Here is a 20,512-nt window from a genome sequence, read left to right as displayed (position 1 = left end):
TTTAACATGTCTGTAGTCTGCGCTGGACTGAGGCCTTGATCCTTAATCACAGTTTGAAATCAGAGCTGCTTCGCTTCAATGTAAAATGAGTTTTACAAGGGGTGTGTTCTGCTAGCAACACAGACCTGCAAGGCTCATTTTGAAAGTAGCTTGACATGAAAAAGAGACTCGGTTTAATGTGGGAGCAGACAGTATTTCGTGTTGTCATTTCAAGGTGTTCATGTTGGCAGGCATGCAACTGATGTACAAGAGCAGCTGTTTGTTTTTGAAGAGCAGTTATGTGTCTACCCTAGGTAGCCTTCCGAGAGGAAGGACTCCCCCCCACTTTTATTGAAGTGACTGAGAGAACTCCAGGAAGCTTTGGCAAGGTCGGTACTTTGTTCTCTAAAGTTTGCAGCTCTCTAGTTGTTATTTTGGAAGTAATCCTTGCTCCTTTGTGTTACTACACATTTAACCCCCTTGTCAAAGCCTGTGGCAAAAGCTGCAATTAAAAATTAAGCATCCAAAAAATTTAAAATATATATGTATATATTTTTATATATATACATACATGTATATATACACATACACACACACTGTAGTGCTCTGACGCAGGAAAGCCTTTAGGTATGTGCCTGAAGTGGCTGCACACGTGCTGCTGTGATCTAACTCCCAGACATCTTTAGGTTTTTGTTAGTGTACTGCCCTCTGTTCAGTCCACACAAGACACCAGGTTAACGCCGAGGTGGCTGTGGGCACTACAAATCCCAGGGAGCATTGCCATCAGCACGTCTGTGCAACGGGATTGGCATCCTGTGGGGACCAATGGCAGGCAGAGAATTCAGGAAAATTCATTGGTGTCAGCTGCCAGTATTAAAAAGCACTGGAGAGAGCTGTAGACCCGGCTGGAAACTCCCTGTTTCCCTGGGCTACTCTGAAACCCTTGTGCTAGCATTGCGCCAATACTGTATTTCACGCTCTCTGTGCCTCGGCTCGAAGAAGCCCGCCAGACTAGTGCAGATGGATGCAATTCTCAACTGCAGACCTGATGACTTGGAGGATTTCTATAACTTGCTAGGATGCGACGAACTATCTACGGTAAGAGCCTTCCCTGCCTCTCTTCCAGGTTAATAATGTTTTGAAGGTGCCCGTCTGCCCGTGGGGGAGTTGGAAGTTGGGTCTCTCTCCACGCAGGACCACCTGAAATGCCTTGTGAACCTTATTTCTCCCTCACGACTTTCCTCTCAGTATCTCCCCTCGCAAAGCTCAGCTTTCTGATCTATCAATGTTAAGATCTCAGAACAAGGCTTATCCTGAAAGTGTCTCATAACAGATATGGTGGAAATAATGGCTTGTTCTGTTACGAGTTATGAACTACGAGCCTACTGCATCAATTTGGCACTATCCAAATAGTACTCTGGAATATGCTGCTGATTTTAAAAGATGAAAAAAGCAGTTTATATGCCACCAAGACAACGAATGTGCATAGCTGTGGGTCACCAGTTGAGTTTCTCAGGTTTGATGCACTTTCAAGCAGTTTCTAACGAGAGAGTATTTATTGGGTGGGAGGGAAGGATCTCTCTCAGTCATCACATGAACGGTTTTTAAACGCTCCCTGTAATGCCATTCGGATAGTGCTTTGCTAGGCTGCTTTGGCAGCAGGGAGGCGCTTTGCAATGCGGTCTGGCTCCTACAGGTGCCCACGACAGCTTCATGGAAGCCTCAGGCAGGCTTTTCCCGAGGTGACTGCGCAGCCCACCCCGGGAGAGGGCGGTGTTAAAGCTTTGCCTCACGCTCATTCCCCAGACGCTTGTTCGCTGTTTCTCCCTCGCGCCAGTTCCTTAAGGGCTTAGCAATTAACTGACAGCTCCAGTACATGTGATAATGATTTATATATTTTTTTTCAAATTGCTTAAAAACTAAATTAAGAAGACCGAATGAATGCGAATGGGTCCTGGAAAACACCCTGCTGAGTACTATGGGTGGAGAGCAGCAGCAGATGTTGTTAGATCCTTTTTTGAAACTGAGTAGGAACCAAGATCCTGAGCTGAGCAAGGACCAGGGTTGCGTCCCTCCCCTCGGGATGGAGCACACAACTCCTCTGGACGTTTGACAGAGATTGGGAGCATTGTGGGTGTTTGCAGTCACGTTTCTTTGTACGTGCAGCCAGGTACTTGCAGCAGCACAGGCTTCTTTAGGCACATACAGCACATTCCCAGCTGCAGTACCTCCAGCTCGGGTGCCAAATGATCTGGTCTTGATCTGGCCTGGGTAAAATTAAGCACAAACAGCCGCATTTTTCCCTACATTCAAGTGAAAGCCAGCATTTGCTTTTGGCTTCTTGTGTCAGGGAGCTCATGGGCACCTAGTGAATCTTCAGGCTGGAGAAGAAGAGGGCAGATTTAATCTATAGCCTTCGTCCAGGAACAGCATTATTCAGGGGCAGTGAGTACTGGGTACCTTTCTTGGTAAGAGGTTTCCTAAAAAAACACTGAAGGCTTCCACACTACCCTTCTGCTACTGTACATACCTTAACTTTAAAGTCCCCCTTTATATAAACAAGTTTTAGAGATGGAAGCTACCTATGTAGTAACCAGTATCAGCAGGTTCTCTGTAGAATGTATCTGTTTTTAAGCCTCTTGCCTGGAAATACACCATCCTCTGGCTGTCCTGGGAGAATGGACTTTACAAAGCAAGAATAAGTGCATGGGAAGTGAAATTAAACTGAGATGAATGTTGTTACCTATTTTGCTTGTACTAAAGCTTGTAAAACTATTGGAAAAATGTTTTAGCACTCTTCATTGCTCCTCCCAACCCCCTTCAAAAAGCAAATTTGAAAATCTTTTCTGTGTGTATGTATTTACTCATTTTAAATCTTGACATTCTGTTTAGGTTGAACAAATTCTTGCAGAATTTAAGATTAAAGCCCTTGAATGTCATCCCGACAAACATCCTGGAAACCCCAAGGCAGGTATGTATTCTTCCCTGTGTAAAAACAATCTCTTCTGTTAACATCGCTAAGATAGTAAATGCGGCCTTAAAGTTTTATTGAATTTTATTTTCCCCCAATATATTTTGTTTTTTCATTTTTTTTTCTTCCTGTGGTAATATAAAGATACTTTTCTGTCTTTTAACCCAGAAATTATTTTGGAGCATATCCCTTTCTAGACCTAAGAAGCTGGCCTGCTTCCACGCTCAGTGGCATTCAAGCTCCATACTCATGTCAACTAGTTAATTTGCTTCCATGAACAAGCCCATCAGGAACACATTAAATGTACTTTAGTTTCTTCTAATGTAATTTAATGAGTGGAAATAAAGAGAGGCCAGCAGCACATGAGTAGCCATCTGCTCACAGAACAGCAGCTAGCAACAGCTGCATTTATGAGAGCATGTGGTTCATGGTACCTGTGATGGCTAGGCAGCACCTGAGTGGGTGCTACCTGTGGGTATCCTGAGTGGATACCTTAGAGGCAGCCTGACCTGTTTGTTACCACAAGACAGCTCTAATCAGTGCTCCCTGGTTAGTTTACATTCTTAGAATAAAGGCTGTGCTGATTGTAGTTACAGTCCCCACCACAAGTTTGTTGCAGAATAATTAAATATGCTTCTCATTTTGATCAATGTGCAGAACTTCTCATTTGCATTCTTCCTTATAGCTTAACTATAAACTGAAGGCAGAAGCATAAACTGAGCACCATCGCCTACCAACTTGTGGGCATTTGACCTCCTCCATGCACTCCCCAGAGCTTGCAGAGCTAGGTGTACAGCGCAGGGCTCTCAGCAGGGCTTGGCTTTCCCAGCTGCTGTGCCATCCTAGGCTAGGAGCAGAGAGTTGGGAAGGTGGGGGTTAAAAGGTGAAATAGGTGGGATTTGTCTCTTGTTGATTCCCTGACAAGGAACCTCCTCAGACACAGTGTTTAAGAGACACTCTGCCGCCCTTACCAAAGGGATATCCCATACCTTATCATGTCTGTTCAGCAATAAAAGCTAAGAGAAAGGAGGAGGAAGCAGGGTGGGATATTGATTTTTTTTTCCCCATGTTTGTCTTCTGGAGCAACTGCTTCACAGGAAGTGGCCAGACATCGCCTGCTGATGGGAACTGGAGCCTAAACCTGATTTTCCTTTGCTTCTGCACACAGCCTTTTGCTTTATTAAACTGCCTTTATCTTGACCCATGAGGGTTTTTTCCATCTTACCTTTCTTCCCTCCCCGTCCAGCCAAGGAGGACGGTGGCTTGGTGGGCGCCTGGCCTCCAGCCAGGGTCAGCCCCCCACATGGTAAAAAGGAGGCTGAGTGCCCAATCCCAATGCTGGAGCAGCTTTGTCACAAAGAACTATTTGATGCTCTGTTTACCTGAGCATGCTTGTGTGTACTTTAAATGCCTTTTACAGTACTTGTAAAGGTTTACAGGTCTTCATTTCATTAGCATAAAGCTCAATAAAGAGTAATTCAAGTACACTCTGCATTTGCTGAAAACCAGTGACAGAAAAGGGAACCAGAAAAAGGGTCTGCAGTTTGATTTATGGTTATCAGTTTTGGTCAGTGTTTCAGCTAAGTGCATTTCAAAAGAAGCCTCTCGAATTTGTAAACTGGAAGTAATGAATAACATTAACAACAGACCAGTGCAACACAGGTGACTCATAGATCTAAATCTTTATAACCCTTCCACAAATAGTAACACGCAGCTGAATCCTTAGTAACCATTTAATGAAAATTATTGGGGTAGGGGAAAGTAAGAGCTCTGATTCATACAGGCTGGTACTCAAGACAACGTATTAGCCTATGTTGACATCATACCTAACCAAAGGCACAAGGCAGTTAACCTCTGCTGTATTTATATTTCTCCTCTGCCTGTCAGTTTCTGCTTGTTGTTTTTTCCCTGCTCACGTTGTTTTGGTGGTGGGCTTTGCTCTGAACCCCATGCTGCTGTGGGTGTGTATTCCTTCTTGGCATCGTTCCTCTACAGTTCCCTTTTGAAGGAAACTTGTGCCACTTGCCTGCTGCACGCTGCAGGTTTCCCTGAACTTCAATTTAGGAGGCTTTCAAAGCCAGTAGGTAAATGAGCTTTTTAGTCCTCATTTGCAGGGGACATCAGTCGTCCACCAGTGGTGCTGTTGTCCCAAAGCCAGCTGACACTTTGCGAGGCTGTAAGCTGCACAGCCACGCACACCTTTGTCACTCAGCTCTCCCATGTCTTCTGCTCTGTTTGCTGTGAGCCACTGCTGGCAGCTCCCCTTTCACATCTGAATTCATTTCTTTGAAAACAAACATTGGCTTCAGTAACTTCTTGGTTTGTGTTCTAGTGGAGAATTTCCAGAAGCTGCAGCAAGCTAAGGAGATTCTCAGTAATGAAGAGAGTCGAGCGCGTTATGATTACTGGCGGCGAAGCAAGATCACCATTCCATTCCAGCAGTGGGAGGCCCTGAGCAGTTCTGTGAAAACGGTTGGTGCTCTCTGCATTTGGGCCTTCAGGAAGAGGGAGGGTAGTGCTGGCCCTCAGGCAGTGTCGCAGCGACTGCGGGGGATTAGTTACAGTGCTTCTGTGGCAGTGGTGTGTTTCAGGCTGCTTTCACCAGCTGCACAGGGTGACCCCTGCACTAGGAGGAGAGGGACATGCAGGAGTGGGAGCTAGTAGTAATAGGTGAATGGTTGGACTGGATGATCTTTTAGGTCTTTTCCAACCTTGATAATTCTGTGATTTCTGTGATTTCTGTGAAAACCTGGATCACTTCAGAAGCCCATGCCCTACAGAGGGGTTTAGGCTCATAGTTTGAGAATTTACCAAGTTGCTGCTTCTATGGGTGTCACATGAAGTTTAAGCAACTTAAGCGTACAAATGCTTTGTACGCTTTGCTCTTGTAGGACACCTTTACTTCTTTGCAAAGCTAGGAGCTTTGTATGACATATTCTCCTTTGGCTGGTCCGATAGGTTCTCATGCTATCTGCTTACATAAAAAGCTCACAAAAAAATCTAGCAGGTAGGTTCCTTGGAACCCAGGGGCTTCACACAGGTCTTTGGAAGGGCCCTGCTAGGCTAGCAAGGTGATTAGGGATGAAGGATGGATGTTCCAAGGGTTGTTTTCCCACTTAAATTTTGCTAGACAATTTGGTAGCATGTTCCTAGTAGATCCTAATTCCATATGGTTTGTTGTTTGGGGTTTTTTTTCCTGCTGTAGTAGGTTGAATGTTAGTTACAAATGCGCAGGGTTAGATTTTAAGGCAGGTGAAGAAGTATTTCCCTTGCCAATTCTGCCCGCTTCAGTTCTGCTTTATGGGGGAAGTTAGAGCTTCTGCAACTAAAGGATTATGGTGGCGCTTAAATGTTTGCTGGACGGATCCCATCGGGCTTAGCTCAGTCCCAAACAGGAGTCATCCCTCAGTAATAGTAAAGCTTTCCAAATTGCCTTGTGTTCAAAGGACACCCTGGAATCAAAGGCAGCTTTGAATAGGGTCATTTTCTAAGTCACTCAAGCCGTCTCACAGAAGCATCATAAGTCATGACAGAAGAAACTGGCCAAACGGCCCATAGAATTATTTGATGCATTTCTGCATTTTCCTCTTCATCCCCTCCTGACATAAACAACTCTCTCAAACGCTCTTCGCAGTGTGGAACCTGCTTTCCCCTGTCCTACTGACCTGTGAGCTTCTCTGATACATGCTGTGCTTAGCCATTTACTGTGACAACATAGGAAAGAAAAGTGATGCTCGTTGCAAATCTTTTAAGCCTGGGAAATAGTTCTTGTTATTTCTGTATTTCTTCAGTCAATGCACTGGGCTGTCCAAAGTAAGAAGGACCAAATGCTGGAAGCTCCTGACTTGAGTAATACCACCAACACAACTAACGAGGTTTGGGCCCAGCAGACAGAAAGCAATGAAGATGGATTGTCAGACGGGAACAGAGAGCAAGAAGATGTTGCAATTCCTGATGGAAAGCCACAGTCTTCAAAAAACCCAGACTCCCCGAGTAAGTGAAACCAGCAGTTATGGAACATTGCGGTGTCCGGGGACTGGCCTGAAACAGAGGCTTGTAGTCTCAAGAAATACCTCAAGACTCAAGAAAATCCATATGCTTAACTGGTGGCTTTTTTAATGGGGTTTTGGGTTGGGGGTTTTGTTCTGGGGGTTATGTTCTTTATTACTGATTTCTTTTTGAAGCTTTCAGACCTTTCTTCCTCCCTCCCTATGCCATGTTTGCTAGTAAAACCAACAACTGGAGAAGAAAAAAAAATATATTCTAAACCCACACTGGATGGTTCAGTTTAGTTGCTGGATCAAAATAAAAATAAAAAAAGGGCAGTAATTTTCAGTGATTTAAGAAAAACCAAAACACCTTTTAAAATGTTAAATAAAGCATGTGGACAGTATGTTCTTTTCTTTTTTTTTTTTTTTTTAACCTAGCATTCAGTACTTTCGCACAGTTGGCATCTGATGAGTTGACGAGGAGACTGAAAATTGAGACATGGGGGCTCTTTTTGGTATTTGAAGGGGTCTTGTAAAAGACGGAGCATGCATCGCGATAAATGTGTGTTGCAAAAGCTGTCATCTGGCCAGTTAGTATCTCCTGCCTGCTGCTTAGGTTAGCACGCCTGGATCAAAGTTTACTTGCCACACAGGTGACCCTCTGTTCTGCTTGATCCTTCAGGAGTTTATAATCTTAAGCCTGTGTTATCAGAGAACTATTATTAAACAAAGTCCTGTCATATTTTCCTAGCTTGATCAAACAGGAAATTAAGGGGAACTGTGAGGGTAGCATAACCTAATTTAATCCCAAATATTTGTGGACTGCAGAAAGTAGATAAGAAAATTCTACAAATGAGTGTATGTGAGGCACAACTGAAAATCTTATATTTAAAAAATACACTCTATAACATTATACTCTGCCATATTTCGGTAATTAAGTGATCACTCTTTCCATTGTAAAATGGTAAATTTTTCAATTAAAGAAACCATCATCTTGTTGCCTGTAATGGTGAGCTATCTTTGCAGGCAACTTCTTTCCCACTATTGTTTTAATTTAGTTTTTGTAGATCTGAATGGGAAAAATATCAAGGGGATCAAATGCCTACATAATTTATCCAGTGGGCATGTTATTTTTATCACTGTTAGAATATATCTTTTTTACAGGGCCTGGAGGCAACTGTGTTCATATTTGATGTTAGGATATTGCAAATGCTTTTGGTTTGGCCCAGGAAAATTTACTGGATTATATTCCACTCTTAAACTTGGATATGTTCAGTTCCAGTCTGCTGGTCTGGAAAATGCATGGAGAGCTCCGTGTAGCTATCATCTCAGACACTAAGTCTGGTGTAACAGGTCTCAGCTTCCCGATACAGGGAGATCACTTTGTAGTATTAGCATAGTGCAGGGTCTGAAAACCTCCTTCACTCCCTTGTGTGTGGAAAGGGCTGTCTGTACCTTCTCCCCACACTGCTGCCTGTCATGTACCTAGAGGTTTATCACGTCACCCTCTCTCTCTCTTCTTTGGATGAAGCAAATGCAATTTGTTCAGTTTTCCTTTATGAAGTCATGTTTTCCGGACTGCCATCATCTTTCCTGTTCTCCTCTGGACTCCTCCCAGCTGGCAGATACCTTCAAGTTTGATATTTGCTTGAGTTCTTGTTCCAGCAGTGCCAAGAATACAGAGCTTGTCCCTGCCAGTCAAGAGCACTGGAAGTGGCCAGTCTTTAGCATGCTTTGGACAGGGGGAGTGTGAGGAAAGATTATAAAGTATCACTTTGGACAACTTAGTTTTATGCAGATCTGTATTCATTCACTTGCCTTTCTCTTATTTTTTCTTCTCAGGATTTTTAGAGGCAAATTACTGGCACCTGCGGTTCCGATGGTCAGGGGATGCTCCGTCAGAGCTTCTGAGGAAATTCAGAAACTATGAGATCTAAAATGCAAAATAAGCAAGACCATGAGATCATCCATTTGACAATTCACCTTGGTTTTTTTTTTTTTTCCAATCAGCAGTTATAAGTTATTTGGATTTTGTATTCGTTCATTGTGATGTGGAAGTTGTTTGGATAAATGTCTTCAGACTGGTTTGTTAACACACAATTGCTATGAGCGTTACAGACAGAGGTCTTTGTTTAAGAAGCAAACTTTAATAAGCAAAGCCCTTTTCAGTATTAACCCCACAAAATCACTTAACATTCTCTAACATCTTATATATTGTTTCTTGTGTTCTTAAATGTGGTGTAGTGAATAATATTTTTCTCAGTACTGTTATGGTATAAAGTATGTACTCTTTGTAGAACCAATAGGCAGTGAGTAGACCCCAGCATATCATCCTGTTTGGTGACAATCTTCCAAAACCTACATGGAAAGGAACTTTAGGCAAAACTGTGCTCCTTTCTAAACTATGTATGCTGGCTCACGTCTCTGTTGCGTTGTACTTACTGATTTGTAATCCATGCATGCACGATCTATTACAAACTTAACTTGTTGGAGAGCTATTGTCTTACAATACAGGTGAAATAAGGACCTTCTTATTACCCAGTAAGGTTGCTGACTCTCTAAAATAACTTGTTTTCTCTCTCAACAAACACACTTTTTGTAGTGGCTCTTTATTTTGGAAGGCAGTTCCAGAACATCACTTCTCTGGTAAGCAACTTGCTTCTGAAGATTTGTTGGCGGACACCTGACAGCCCTTGAATATGTGAATACAGCACTGTCCCGTGGCGTAAGGGCGACTGCCCTCCCTGCTCTGGACTGGTAGGCAGGGCCTTACCAGCACTTTGGTGAGGAACGATCGGGCCAGGCACCGCTAATGTGTCCAAAATCTCATGGGAAAGGTTTTTGATGTTTTGGGCCACTTCTCAAATTCTGTGTTGCGTTTATTTTGTATTTACTTTCTTCTCTGTAAGCCTGACTAATGGGTCAGGTAGTGACAATGTGGTTTTGTGTAGACAAGTAATTCCATCAGCAACAAATAAAACTGCATGCCTACAGAAAATCGTGGTTTTCAATTTTTAAATGAAATCCTCTACCCACCACAGAGTTCCCTCGTGAATTTCTTCTTATTTGTCCCCTCAGAGGTTAAAAGCTTGTGGGTGTCCAGGTAAGAATCCTGGGCATTTCCATGGCAGTCTAACCTGAAAGCTAGTCTTCTCCCTACATGGAAGCAGTATTACAATGCCCGTGCGTTTGGCTCTATTGTGCCGGGCTACGATGTGCTGACTGACCTGTTCTCCTCTTTAGTGCCTATTTGCTGTCAGTTGTAATGCAGGCACCTGCCTGTGGAGCCCTAACAATCTGTGCTTCTCATTTACCTTATTAGTTTACTACTTCTGCTGCCAGTTTCCTTTACAGGGGCTGATGCCAGCATTAATGCTGGTGGTGCCTGTACCAGTTTATAAAAGCTCAGAGTACTGGTGTTCTGCTGAGATGGCTGCACTCATCCGAGATTTGATGGCATCAGTAGCAATAGCTATTTTTACAGGACATCATCCTGCTTATCCACAAGCTTTTTTTTTTAATTCTATGTGCTTTTCCCTTGCACATTTTGCAGCTGACAACACTACAGTGAGATGAGATTAATACAATCTGCTACATCTAATTACAAATCTTATAGAGCATACATTGCTTTCCTTTATATAAAGGCATTTGATCAAGAAAGACTTTCAGTCCCCTTCCTAGGAAAGGGCTTTAAAGAATGTGAAACCATCTTAGCAGAAGAAACTCTAGCTCACGTGATGGGATACAAATCACCAGGGGACAACCTTTCTCGCTGTAACAGAGAGGGAAATGCAACCAGCTGGGGGACTTTGAACCAGGTGGCAGCTAACATTCTCCTCTCAGCTTCCCTGTCTTGTACAGGTAAAAGGAGGGAATTGGATGGATGATCCAGCACTCAACTGTCTGGTTTCACCTGAGAAGTGAGTATGCAACTGCCCTTTGAACAGCAAACTCATTTTTCACGTCACTTGTTACTAGCCAATTATTACATGGCTGTTTTGGCCAAGCACCTTGAGGTATTCATTCCAGGTGAATGCCTGCACATAGTTGGAAGACCCTTAGACAAGCGAAAGCTGATGGCAAAACTTCTGCTTTGCAACAAACCTGCTAGAGATCAGTACTCGAGATCGTATTTGCCGTAGTGAGGGCTCAGATTATGAACTTGTGCTGTACTAAACTGGTACAGGCTGTGTTTCCACATAGCATATGTTATGGCCCAGGTTTCTGTATTTCTCAAATAGAGTTGAATTAACCTCCTCCTAGGAGAGCAAACCCAGAGGTACTGGGAAGCAAGAAGCAGCTGTGCAGCCTCTTTGGCTTTTGGGACAGCATTGGTGGGGCCTGACCTCTTGGGCAGTAAGAACAGGTAACTGGAATAAATGGGCAGCCACTTCTCCCTCACTGTAGAAAGGAAAGAAATAAGTGCCTAAGAAATTACGTGGTGTTAAATCATTCAGGGCCCACATCACAAGCACAAACTGCTTATCTTTAAAGTAAAACAGTATTTTTAGAAGGTTTTTTTTGCTAGTAACCTGAAAAGATCTAGCAAATGCCCCTGAGGACATTATCCACAATAACGATGTGCCTTGGCCCTGCACTGGTAAGCACATAGCAGAGGTTGTAAGGCACATCTCAGGCTCTGCAAAGATGTGATTAAGAGGCAATAGAATCAGGTTTACATGGGTTTTCAGTGGCCAGTGGAGAGGTTAACTTTCTTTGCACAGTGGAAACAGCTGCAAGAGGGCAGTTGTGAGGGTGGGGGAGCAACATCAACAACCTCAGGTATTATATATTAGAATTAGGGGCTGTGCCTCTCACTTCGAGAGAAGAATAGATCTGTGAGGGATGGTAAGGTTTCATTTATTTTTCTCTTGAGCTCTTCCTGTGTGTTGCTTAGGTAGGTAACAAATTGGTCCTGAACTTTCTGAGTATCTGAGGGGTCTCATTTGGTGCATGCTCCCACTGCACAGATACTGAGCACTGCTGTGTTTGGATGCTTTGTTGGCTATAGCTCTAAATGGCCGAGCTTGGTATGAAAAGAAACAGGTCTGCAAAGTGAGCTGAGCTCCTCTGGATTCTAGGCAAAGGTTGTGATTAAACCTGGCTATTCCCAGGCTCATGAGGGGGCTTCATTGGAAGTTTTGAGGTAGCAGATGGCAAAAATAAAATAGAGATCAGGGTGTGTTGTTTAATGCTGGTTTTCTACATCTCTGAAACTGTATCAATCAGTTCTGTAATACCAGAAATTAAATAACTATTTAGCTAGTTGTTTACAATGGAACTGAAGAGCTGTGGGCAGTTCTTGAATTACATAAAATTAGTAGGCTTTAATTACTGTTATGTGTCTGTTCTTGTGCAAATGCTGACTATATAAGGTTGAGAATGGTCTAGTTGTTCACATCCTTTTTGTTTTGCCAGGGTTTGCCCAAGTGGCAATGTAAGAGTTGAAGTTTTGATGATGAATGCAGACAATACATGATTTAAAATCTCAGGCTGGGTAATGCTGAATGATAGGTAATGCTGTATCCTGAGTGCTTGTTTTCCTCTTTGAATGAGGAGAGAAAAATGAAAAGGCAGTTCTGTCACAGAAGCAAGTATCCTGATGATTAAAGCAGATAGTGGGTAGCTTTAATTTCCTGAGCATGAGCATTGCTATCTTATACTTTCATATCCTGAGATGAGAGAAGACTGCTGGGAAGGTAAGCACTGAAACTGTTAATAAAGTTGATGAAACTACACAGCAGAAGATAAAGCAGCTTAGTAAGTTGTCAGCCTCTGTTGCTGTCAGATGGGGTGATGTTTATCAGTTAGTTTATTCTGGGTATATTTGTTTCAGCCCAGTGGATGTGCTCATCCTGCTGCTATGAGAGCTGCTGAGCCTTCCCCCGATGCTAGGTGCCACGTAGGTATGTCCTTTTGCCTTCACTACAGGGGTCCCTTCTCTCTTCCATGTGTAATGGACAGGAGACGACTCGTGGTCTGTTTGTCCTGCCTTGTGTGTGAGGGAACAGTTCCTGTGTAGGCTGGGAACTTCTGCACGATTTAGGTCTCTGATGGATATCCTAACCTGTCATAGGTGATGGATGCTGCACGAAACAAAGCCTTCTGTCCCCTCTATTCACAGTGGTTTGTTCTTGCTCCCCCTTTCTGGTGGGGCAGTAAGGGAGAGGGGTAACTTCAAGAAAGTTAAGCTAGCTGCCCATGCTGGGAAGGTTTCCAGTGTTGATGCATGACGTGGTTCTCAGTGCTTTAGGTAAAATAATTTGCCTGCTGCTTTGTCAAAACTGCGTCTCCGAAGCTATCGAAGGACTCTTGGCTCCGAAAGCAGACAGCTTGCTTGAGGAGATGTGGAGTGAGTCTCTGCCATCAGCCCTTACAGAAGCTACATGTAGTTTGTCTGCATTGCCAGAGCTGGTCCTTTACTAGCAGTTAATTTCCATGAAGCCCCCAAAATTATGCTGAGTAGAGAACTGCCACCTTCTCTTTCTTTCTCATAAACAACTTTGTGTGAATGGTATCAGGGCTGTGAGAATGAGCAGAGCGTCCAGAGGAATAAGAGCCTGTTCCAGCTGGTTGGGCCTGGGTGCCTTTTGTGCTTTCAGCTGCTTGCTGTCATTGCGGTCAAAGGATCTGAGAATTCCTATGTCTGTCAGGACACATCAGCCTTCCACTGCCCAGTGACTAGGCTGCTTGCTTTGTATGGATAGCTGGTGAGAAAACGGGAGCCTGGACGCTGTAAGCATCCCTTTGCTTAGGCTGGCTGGAGGTACCTTATCCATGAAGGTGCTGTGCAGTGGGCCCAAGACAGGTTTGGGGAGGAAGACTGTGCCAAGTGGCAGAGGTGGGGAGCAGGACCATGTTGAGCCCGTGTGTACCTTTGGGCTCTGGACTCCAGCACCAGGTTCATTTCTGCCTTGCTCGTCCTCATTCTTATAGCTGAGGTTTAAACAGGGAAGCAGATCAGAATGGCAGCACCTTAATTCTTTGCTACGAAATGGAGATGAAAAGTACTTGGAGTCATGGGTGCACTAATGCTGCTGGTGCCTGTATAGCTTTAGTAGTCTGTCTGACAGTCCTTACTTTCTTCTGTAATTGCAAAAAACCCAACTGCAATTAAAACCATATGTGTTTTTCTCTTTAGTGCCTTGATGGGAAAGCTTTCCGAAGTCTTGCTGAAGGGTGAGGGTGGGAAACAGCTTGGGTGTTCGCTGCAGCTCTTCTATTTTTCAACTGCAACTTTTAGGGAAAATCAGTTTCAAGAAGAAAAGGTTCACTGAATGCAGCTGCTGCTTTAGAGGAGACTTTTGCAGCTTTTCTGAAGGACTGTCCTCTTAGTTTTCAACAGCAAATTTAAAACATCCATGTCTTTCAGTGTTGGTTATTTGACATTTCCATCCCCAGCAAGGTCCCAGTGAAAAGGCCATCTTGAGTTGCAAACTTCCTAATCAACATTTATTGGGTTGGTGCTTTGTCTTCACATCTGTTTAAAGCAATTAAATGTCTTTTGTAAATAAGACACTTAGTGGTCAGTAAAAATATCTGGCAACTTCTCTGGTGGTACAGTGGAAAAGTGGGATGTAGTGCAAAGCTTGCCCACTCCATTTAGTATTTTGACTTTCTTTTTAATGCTGCCTTTTTACTAATTTGAACACTGTCTGAACTGCACGACACACAATATAGTTCCTCTCATCTGTTCCAGATTACGGGGGTAAGCGGGATCTTCATGTTATAAAAGAACAAGAAAAAGAGCTTAAATTCCTGACTGATTTAAACAAAATCAAGCCTTATATGTGGGGAGAAAGGTTAGTTTTCATTTGTTAGCTGAAAAGTGCATGCTGGCTATATATTTTTTTTTTTTAATATTTTGCAGTTCTAAGCACATAATTTTAAGCTGCTGTTGGAATACGAGTAGGCTAAGGTAAAAGCAGCACTGCACCTTAGCAAAGGGTTAAGTTGGCACACTTGAATTGAAAAGCTGTCTGTTCCACAATACCTGAGACAAGATGTCTGATGCCAACATCCCTTGGCAGGTACCTCCACATGTGAGGACTGAAGGGAAATGCCTAATGTTTTGGTCCCGTATTGCACAGGACTAGTGTCAGTGATTTACCAATTCAAGGTTTCCTCTAAAGCGTAACCTTTAATACTTGCATGTGCGATAGCTGAAGCAAACACCCAACCCTGAAATCCCTTGTTAGGGAGCCCTTTTGAAATGCTCATTTTGCTGCTGCATGTATTGTTTGATTGTTTCCACTTCTCCATTTTGTTCTGAGCAGGGCCATTTCAGCTGCCATCTTCCCAGCCTCTATTTTTCTGATTAAGTTGTGCTAAGAAACACAGTGCTGGAAAGAATGGGTTTGCATGTGTTTGTGTCCTTTCAAATAAAAGACAAAAAACAGGACGGAAAAGGGGCTGTTCTAATCTATTTTGGCTCCTGTGGAAATGGCCTTCTTAAAAAATTACTTATTTTCAGCCTACTCTTGCCTGGCTGAGGGGAGGTGGGTGTGTGTGTGTAGGGAAGTGCCTTGTTATGATGTTTTTCCTGGTCATTAGGGCATAATAACTTCCATGTTGTGCATTTGTTGGGGGGTGTGTTTGTGTTTCCCTTTGTTGCCAGATTGGGTGTACATATGCATGCATATGCTTCATGCCTGTGCAGAAGGCCATAAAGGACAGGAAAAGGTAACCTAGGACCCTCTCACTGGAGATCTGTGGCTAATCAGACCAGCTTTCTTCCCGAAAGGGAAGATCTGACAGAACAAGTGCCTTCAATTCAGAGTAATTATAGAATAGAATAGAATCATAGAGGTTGGAAGGGACCTTGAGAGATCATTGGGTCCAACCCCCCTGTCAAAGCAGCTCCCTAGCTCATATTGCACAGATCGGCGTCCAGACAGGTCTTGAACATCTCCAGAGATGGAAACTCCACCACCTCCCTGGGCAGCCTATTCCAGTGCTCTGTCACCCTCACTGTGAAAAAGTTCCCCCTGCACCCCATACTTCAGATATTTATAAACATTAATAAGGTCCCCCCTTAGTCTTCTTTTCTCTAGGCTGAACAGTCCCAACTCACTCAGCCTTTCCTCATAGGGGAGATGCTCCAGGCCCTTCATCATCTTTGTAGCCCTCCTTTGGACTTTCTCCAGGAGATCCCTGTCTTTTTTTATACCAGGGAGCCCAAAACTGGACACAATACTCCAGGTGGGGCCTGACCAGGGCAGAGTAGAGGGGGAGGATCACCTCCTCAGACCTGATGGCCACACTCCTCCTGATGCACCCCAGGATCCCATTGGCTCTCTTAGCCACCAGGGCACACTGCTGGCTCATGGCCAACCTGTCATCAACCAGGACCCCCAGGTCCTTCTCCACAGAGCTCTTCTCCAGCAGGTCATCCCCCAGCCTGTACTGATACAAGCAGTTACTCCCAGGTGCAAGACTCTACACTTGCTTTTGTTGAATCTCATCTGGTTTCTCCCTGCCCAGCTCTCCAGCCTGTCCAGGTCTCACTGAATGGCAGCGCAGTGTTCCTGCGTGTCAGCCACTCCTCCCAGCTCTGTATCATCGGCGTACTTGCTGAGGGTGGATGCAATTCCCTCATCAAGGTCATCAGTGAAGATATTAAACAGGACTGGACCCAACACCGAGCCCCTGGAGAACACTGCTAGTCACAGGTATCCAGCCAGACTCTGCTCCACTGATCACCACCCTTTGAGCCCTGTCCGACAGCCAGTTCTCAACCCACCTCACTGTCCACTCATCTGTCCTGTGCTCTCTCAGCTTTGCTATCAGGATGTCATGGGAGACAGCATCAAAGGCCTTGCTGAAGTCAAGATAGATGACATCCACTGCTCTCCCTCCATCCACCCAGCCGGTGATGAGATCATAGGAGGCTATGAGATTGGTCGAGCATGATCTCCCCTTGGTGAATCCATGCTGGCTACTCCTCATGACCTTCTCTTCCAGTTGCTTGGAGATGGCATCCAGAACAAGCTGTTCCATCACCTTTCCAGGGACAGAAGTGAGGCTGACTGGCCTATAGTTGCTGGCATCTTGCCCTTTTCAAAGACCAGAGTCACATTGGTTGTCCTCCAGTCTCCAGGCACTTCTACTGTTCTCCAAGACCTGTCGAAGATGATAGAGAGCGGCTCTGCAATCACTTCCGCCAGCTCCCTCCGCACACGTGGATGCATCCCATCCGGGCCCATGGATTTATGTGTGTTAATCCCTTTGAGATGCTCCTGGACCAGCCCCACCTCAACCAGAGGGAAGCTCTTAATTTCCCAAACTCTATTACTTTCTTCCAGTGTCTGTGGGTCCTGAGGGGCCTTTGAAGTGAAGACCGAAGCAAAGATGGCATTCAGTATCTCCACCTTCTCAGCATCCCCTGTTACCAGGACACCCTCCTCGTTCAGCAAGGGACCCACATTATCCCTGGTCATCCTCTTACTATTCACATATCGAAAAAACCCCTTTTTATTATCCTTTATGTCCCTTGCCAGTTTCAATTCCAAGTGGGCTTTAGCCTTTCTAGTCGCATCCCTATAGGCCCTGACAACATTCCTATATTCTTCCCAGGTGCTGAGACCCTTTTTCCACAACTCCTAGACCTTCTGCTTCCCTTTGAGTTTACTCATGAGCTCCCTGCTCATCCACGCAGGTCTTCTGCCTCTCTTTCCCATTTCTTGCTCAAAGGGATTCACTGGTCCTGGGTGCTTGCTTATTTTGTATCAGCTGTAGGACATGGGGGCAGGATGACAGTCCTTTAGGCAAATCAGGACAGTGTCTGTGCGTAATGCATTGTGCTCATTCCAAGTTTTGCACTCAGACAGTGCCTGTTATGTCTACAGAGGACCCAGAATGGGTGCTGTGGAAAGAATGTGGATCCCAGTGTGCCCTTCTCCCACCTCCACCAAGTGCTGGTTATATCTCAGGTGGTTTAGATGCACAATAGGAAACTTGCCCTGGGCCCTATTGCTCCTTCTGCGCTACTTCTGTTCTGAAAGGAAGCAGGGGAGGGGTGCGCAGCTACAGCCTGAGGCGTTGCAATAGCATAAATACTAGATAATCCCGCCTGCTGCTAGAGAGGCGCGCTCACTGGAAGAGAAGACGCGAGAAACAACTTGTAAGGGGGAAAAAAAAAAAAATGAACCCCCACCGGGCCGCAGCGAGCAGGGTTCGAACCTGCGCGGGGAGACCCCATTGGATTTCAAGTCCAACGCCTTAACCACTCGGCCATCGCTGCTGCTGGTGCTGACAACTCCGGCCTGAGCTCCTTATTGAGCGCGACGCCGGCGGAAGTTCCCGCCTCCCGCTGAGCTGGGGCCCAATGGGCTCTGACGCGTCTCTGCCCGTCGTAATGGCCGCCCTGCCGGGCCCGGTCCGAGCTGATGCTGGCGGAGGATAAATGTCCTTAAAAACAGTATTAGTGCGCGGGAAGCAGGTGTGCCGGTTACCGCTCCCTCCCCTCCCTGCTTTCTCCCCGGAGCGGAGAGTCGCGCGTTGTCTGAGCAGGCCGGGCTCCGGGCAGTGGCGATGAGCAGTCGCCGCTTGCGGGCGCTGAGCCCGCTCCCGCTGCCCAGGTGGCGGCCGGCGCGGATCCCGGCGCGCATTCTGGCGTCCGTTAACAGCCTGCGTTAGGCTCCCCCGCAGCTCCGAGAGAGCCGCTGCCAGCCTGGGTGCCAACTGGGCCTTTCAGGCTGAAGGCTGAGGGCCCTGCGTGCGCCGGTAACGGCCGTGCCGGGCAGCGCTTGCCGCCAGCCTGCCGCGGCGGCTGGAGGCGCCCGGCCGCCGCTAGAAAGGCGGGAGCTGTCAGGCCTTGCGTTCATCCAGCAGTTGGGCTGCCTTGGTTTTCCTGCCGTCACCAGGTCTCTGCCCTACGTTGTGGCAGTTCTCCACCGTGTGACTTCCGTATGCGGTTTTGTCCGCTGCAGGGTTTTTTTTCCCCTTACCCCAGCAATAGGTAATTGTGTCAGCAGCAGGATAATGGAACAGAAACCTGAACTTGGCTTTGGATGTGTGCTGCAAGGGATAAGACAGTAATCATCACCTTCATCCTTTGTGACTTCCCTCCAGAACCTGACCTGGGGAACACAAAGACATGAGAAAGCACAAGGCGTTTCTGGTGTTCTAAAAGAACTCAGTTATTTTGTTGTACTTCAGCACTGCGGTTGTCCTTACTGTTTAATACAGCTTTTAAAAATGCTTTGAACCCTATTCTTCAATTGCTGATTAGCAATTGGGAGGTCGGGTGGTTTGTGGTTGCTCTGACAGCTGTGACTGCTCAGTTCCGCATTGGGGAAACCAGGAGAGAGCTTGCTACTTCCAGTGGGAAACAACGAGAACATCTGTGCTTATGAACCACTTGCAGACACAGGCAGGGCTGGTTGAATAGCCACGGATTTGTCTTCTTAACAGCAAGCAGACAGCTCAAGATCTGGACAAGTAATTTGCTTTAGGAAGATGTTAGGAAATGCAAGAATATTTTTACTACCCAAAGTCAAAGGGAACCACATTATAACACATCAAAGTACAGGTTTAGTTGTGCCTCTTCAAGTAGGGGCATTTGTTCCTGAAGGGACTGAACCACAGTCTTGGTTTTGGGCTGGCTTTTTAACCCCCTTGAATTGAAACATAGGCAAATGTGCTGTATGCATTGATCTCCAAATGCTGCTTGCATGTGCTGCAAGGCAAATATATGTATGATGGATCAGACTGAGATTTCCAGGCACCTAGTGGGTGATCTGAAGCTCTGAGTGAACCATTTGATAGCACAAAGCTTTCACCTTCTGATTAGATGGCACTTCCTGGATGAGGAAGGGGCGGTAACTTGTTGTTCATGAATGAAGGCCTCCTGCTATGTTACTACCAGGGTCTTTTATGTCACATGCACAAAGGTATTTTGCCCAGAAAACACTAACAAAAAACTTTGAAAATGCTTGGCATTTTTAATTTTGCCCACTTATTAAGGACAGTTTGTAAATGGAAAAAAAATCCTCCTTATCCATAGGAAATACTAAATATGCCAACTAAGCACTTTTTCATATGCCTTGTTGTTAGTCCCATTGAAGAAATGTGCAAAAATATTTCCTTTGTGTTACTGGGAGTCATATGTTAAAAATGTTCTCAAAGTCTAAAGCAAACCAGTCTTGTTTTTAGACTATGCATGCAATTCTTCACTTGCACCAAGTGCTACTTTGGTAGAATTAAGTCGCACTTAGTACTGTGGTTTTTGAAAAATCTATATAACTTTCCTGCACTTTACTGAAGGAAGAATGACTGCTTGACTGAAATGTTATATACAGATCTGCAGGGAAGAGTTTTTGAGTGTGGGTTTTTTTTTTAAATTAGGATAATTCTTCTGTAAGATGAGAAAGTATGGACATTGTTACTTGTCTAGAGAGAGGCTTTAAGCTGCAGAACAAATGGAACACCTTCCTTATGAGGACAGGCTGAGGAAGCTGGGCCTTTTTGGCTTGGAGAAGGGGAGACTGAGGGGTGACCTTATTAATGCTTATACTGATGTGAAGGATGAGATTCAGCAGATGGAACCAGGCTCTTCTCAGTGATGGACAAT

The 20,512-nt window shown here is 45.0% G+C and overlaps 1 protein-coding gene across 1 annotated transcript; it reads left to right on the top strand.

Moving 5' to 3' along the window:
* Positions 1 to 793: 793 nt before the first annotated feature.
* On the top strand, positions 794 to 9,015 carry DNAJC12 (DnaJ heat shock protein family (Hsp40) member C12). Its single transcript, XM_084264714.1, has 5 exons — positions 794 to 1,077; positions 2,872 to 2,950; positions 5,283 to 5,422; positions 6,742 to 6,943; positions 8,782 to 9,015. The coding sequence occupies exons 1-5, from the start codon at positions 805 to 807 to the stop codon at positions 8,874 to 8,876; spliced, it is 789 nt and encodes a 262-aa protein (XP_084120840.1). The 5' UTR covers positions 794 to 804; the 3' UTR covers positions 8,877 to 9,015.
* Positions 9,016 to 20,512: the final 11,497 nt, after the last annotated feature.

The sequence above is a fragment of the Gallinula chloropus genome (genome assembly GCF_964237585.1).
Source record: "Gallinula chloropus genome assembly, chromosome: 5".
Lineage (NCBI taxonomy): Eukaryota > Metazoa > Chordata > Aves > Gruiformes > Rallidae > Gallinula > Gallinula chloropus.
This window is presented reverse-complemented; position numbering and strand designations above follow the sequence as displayed.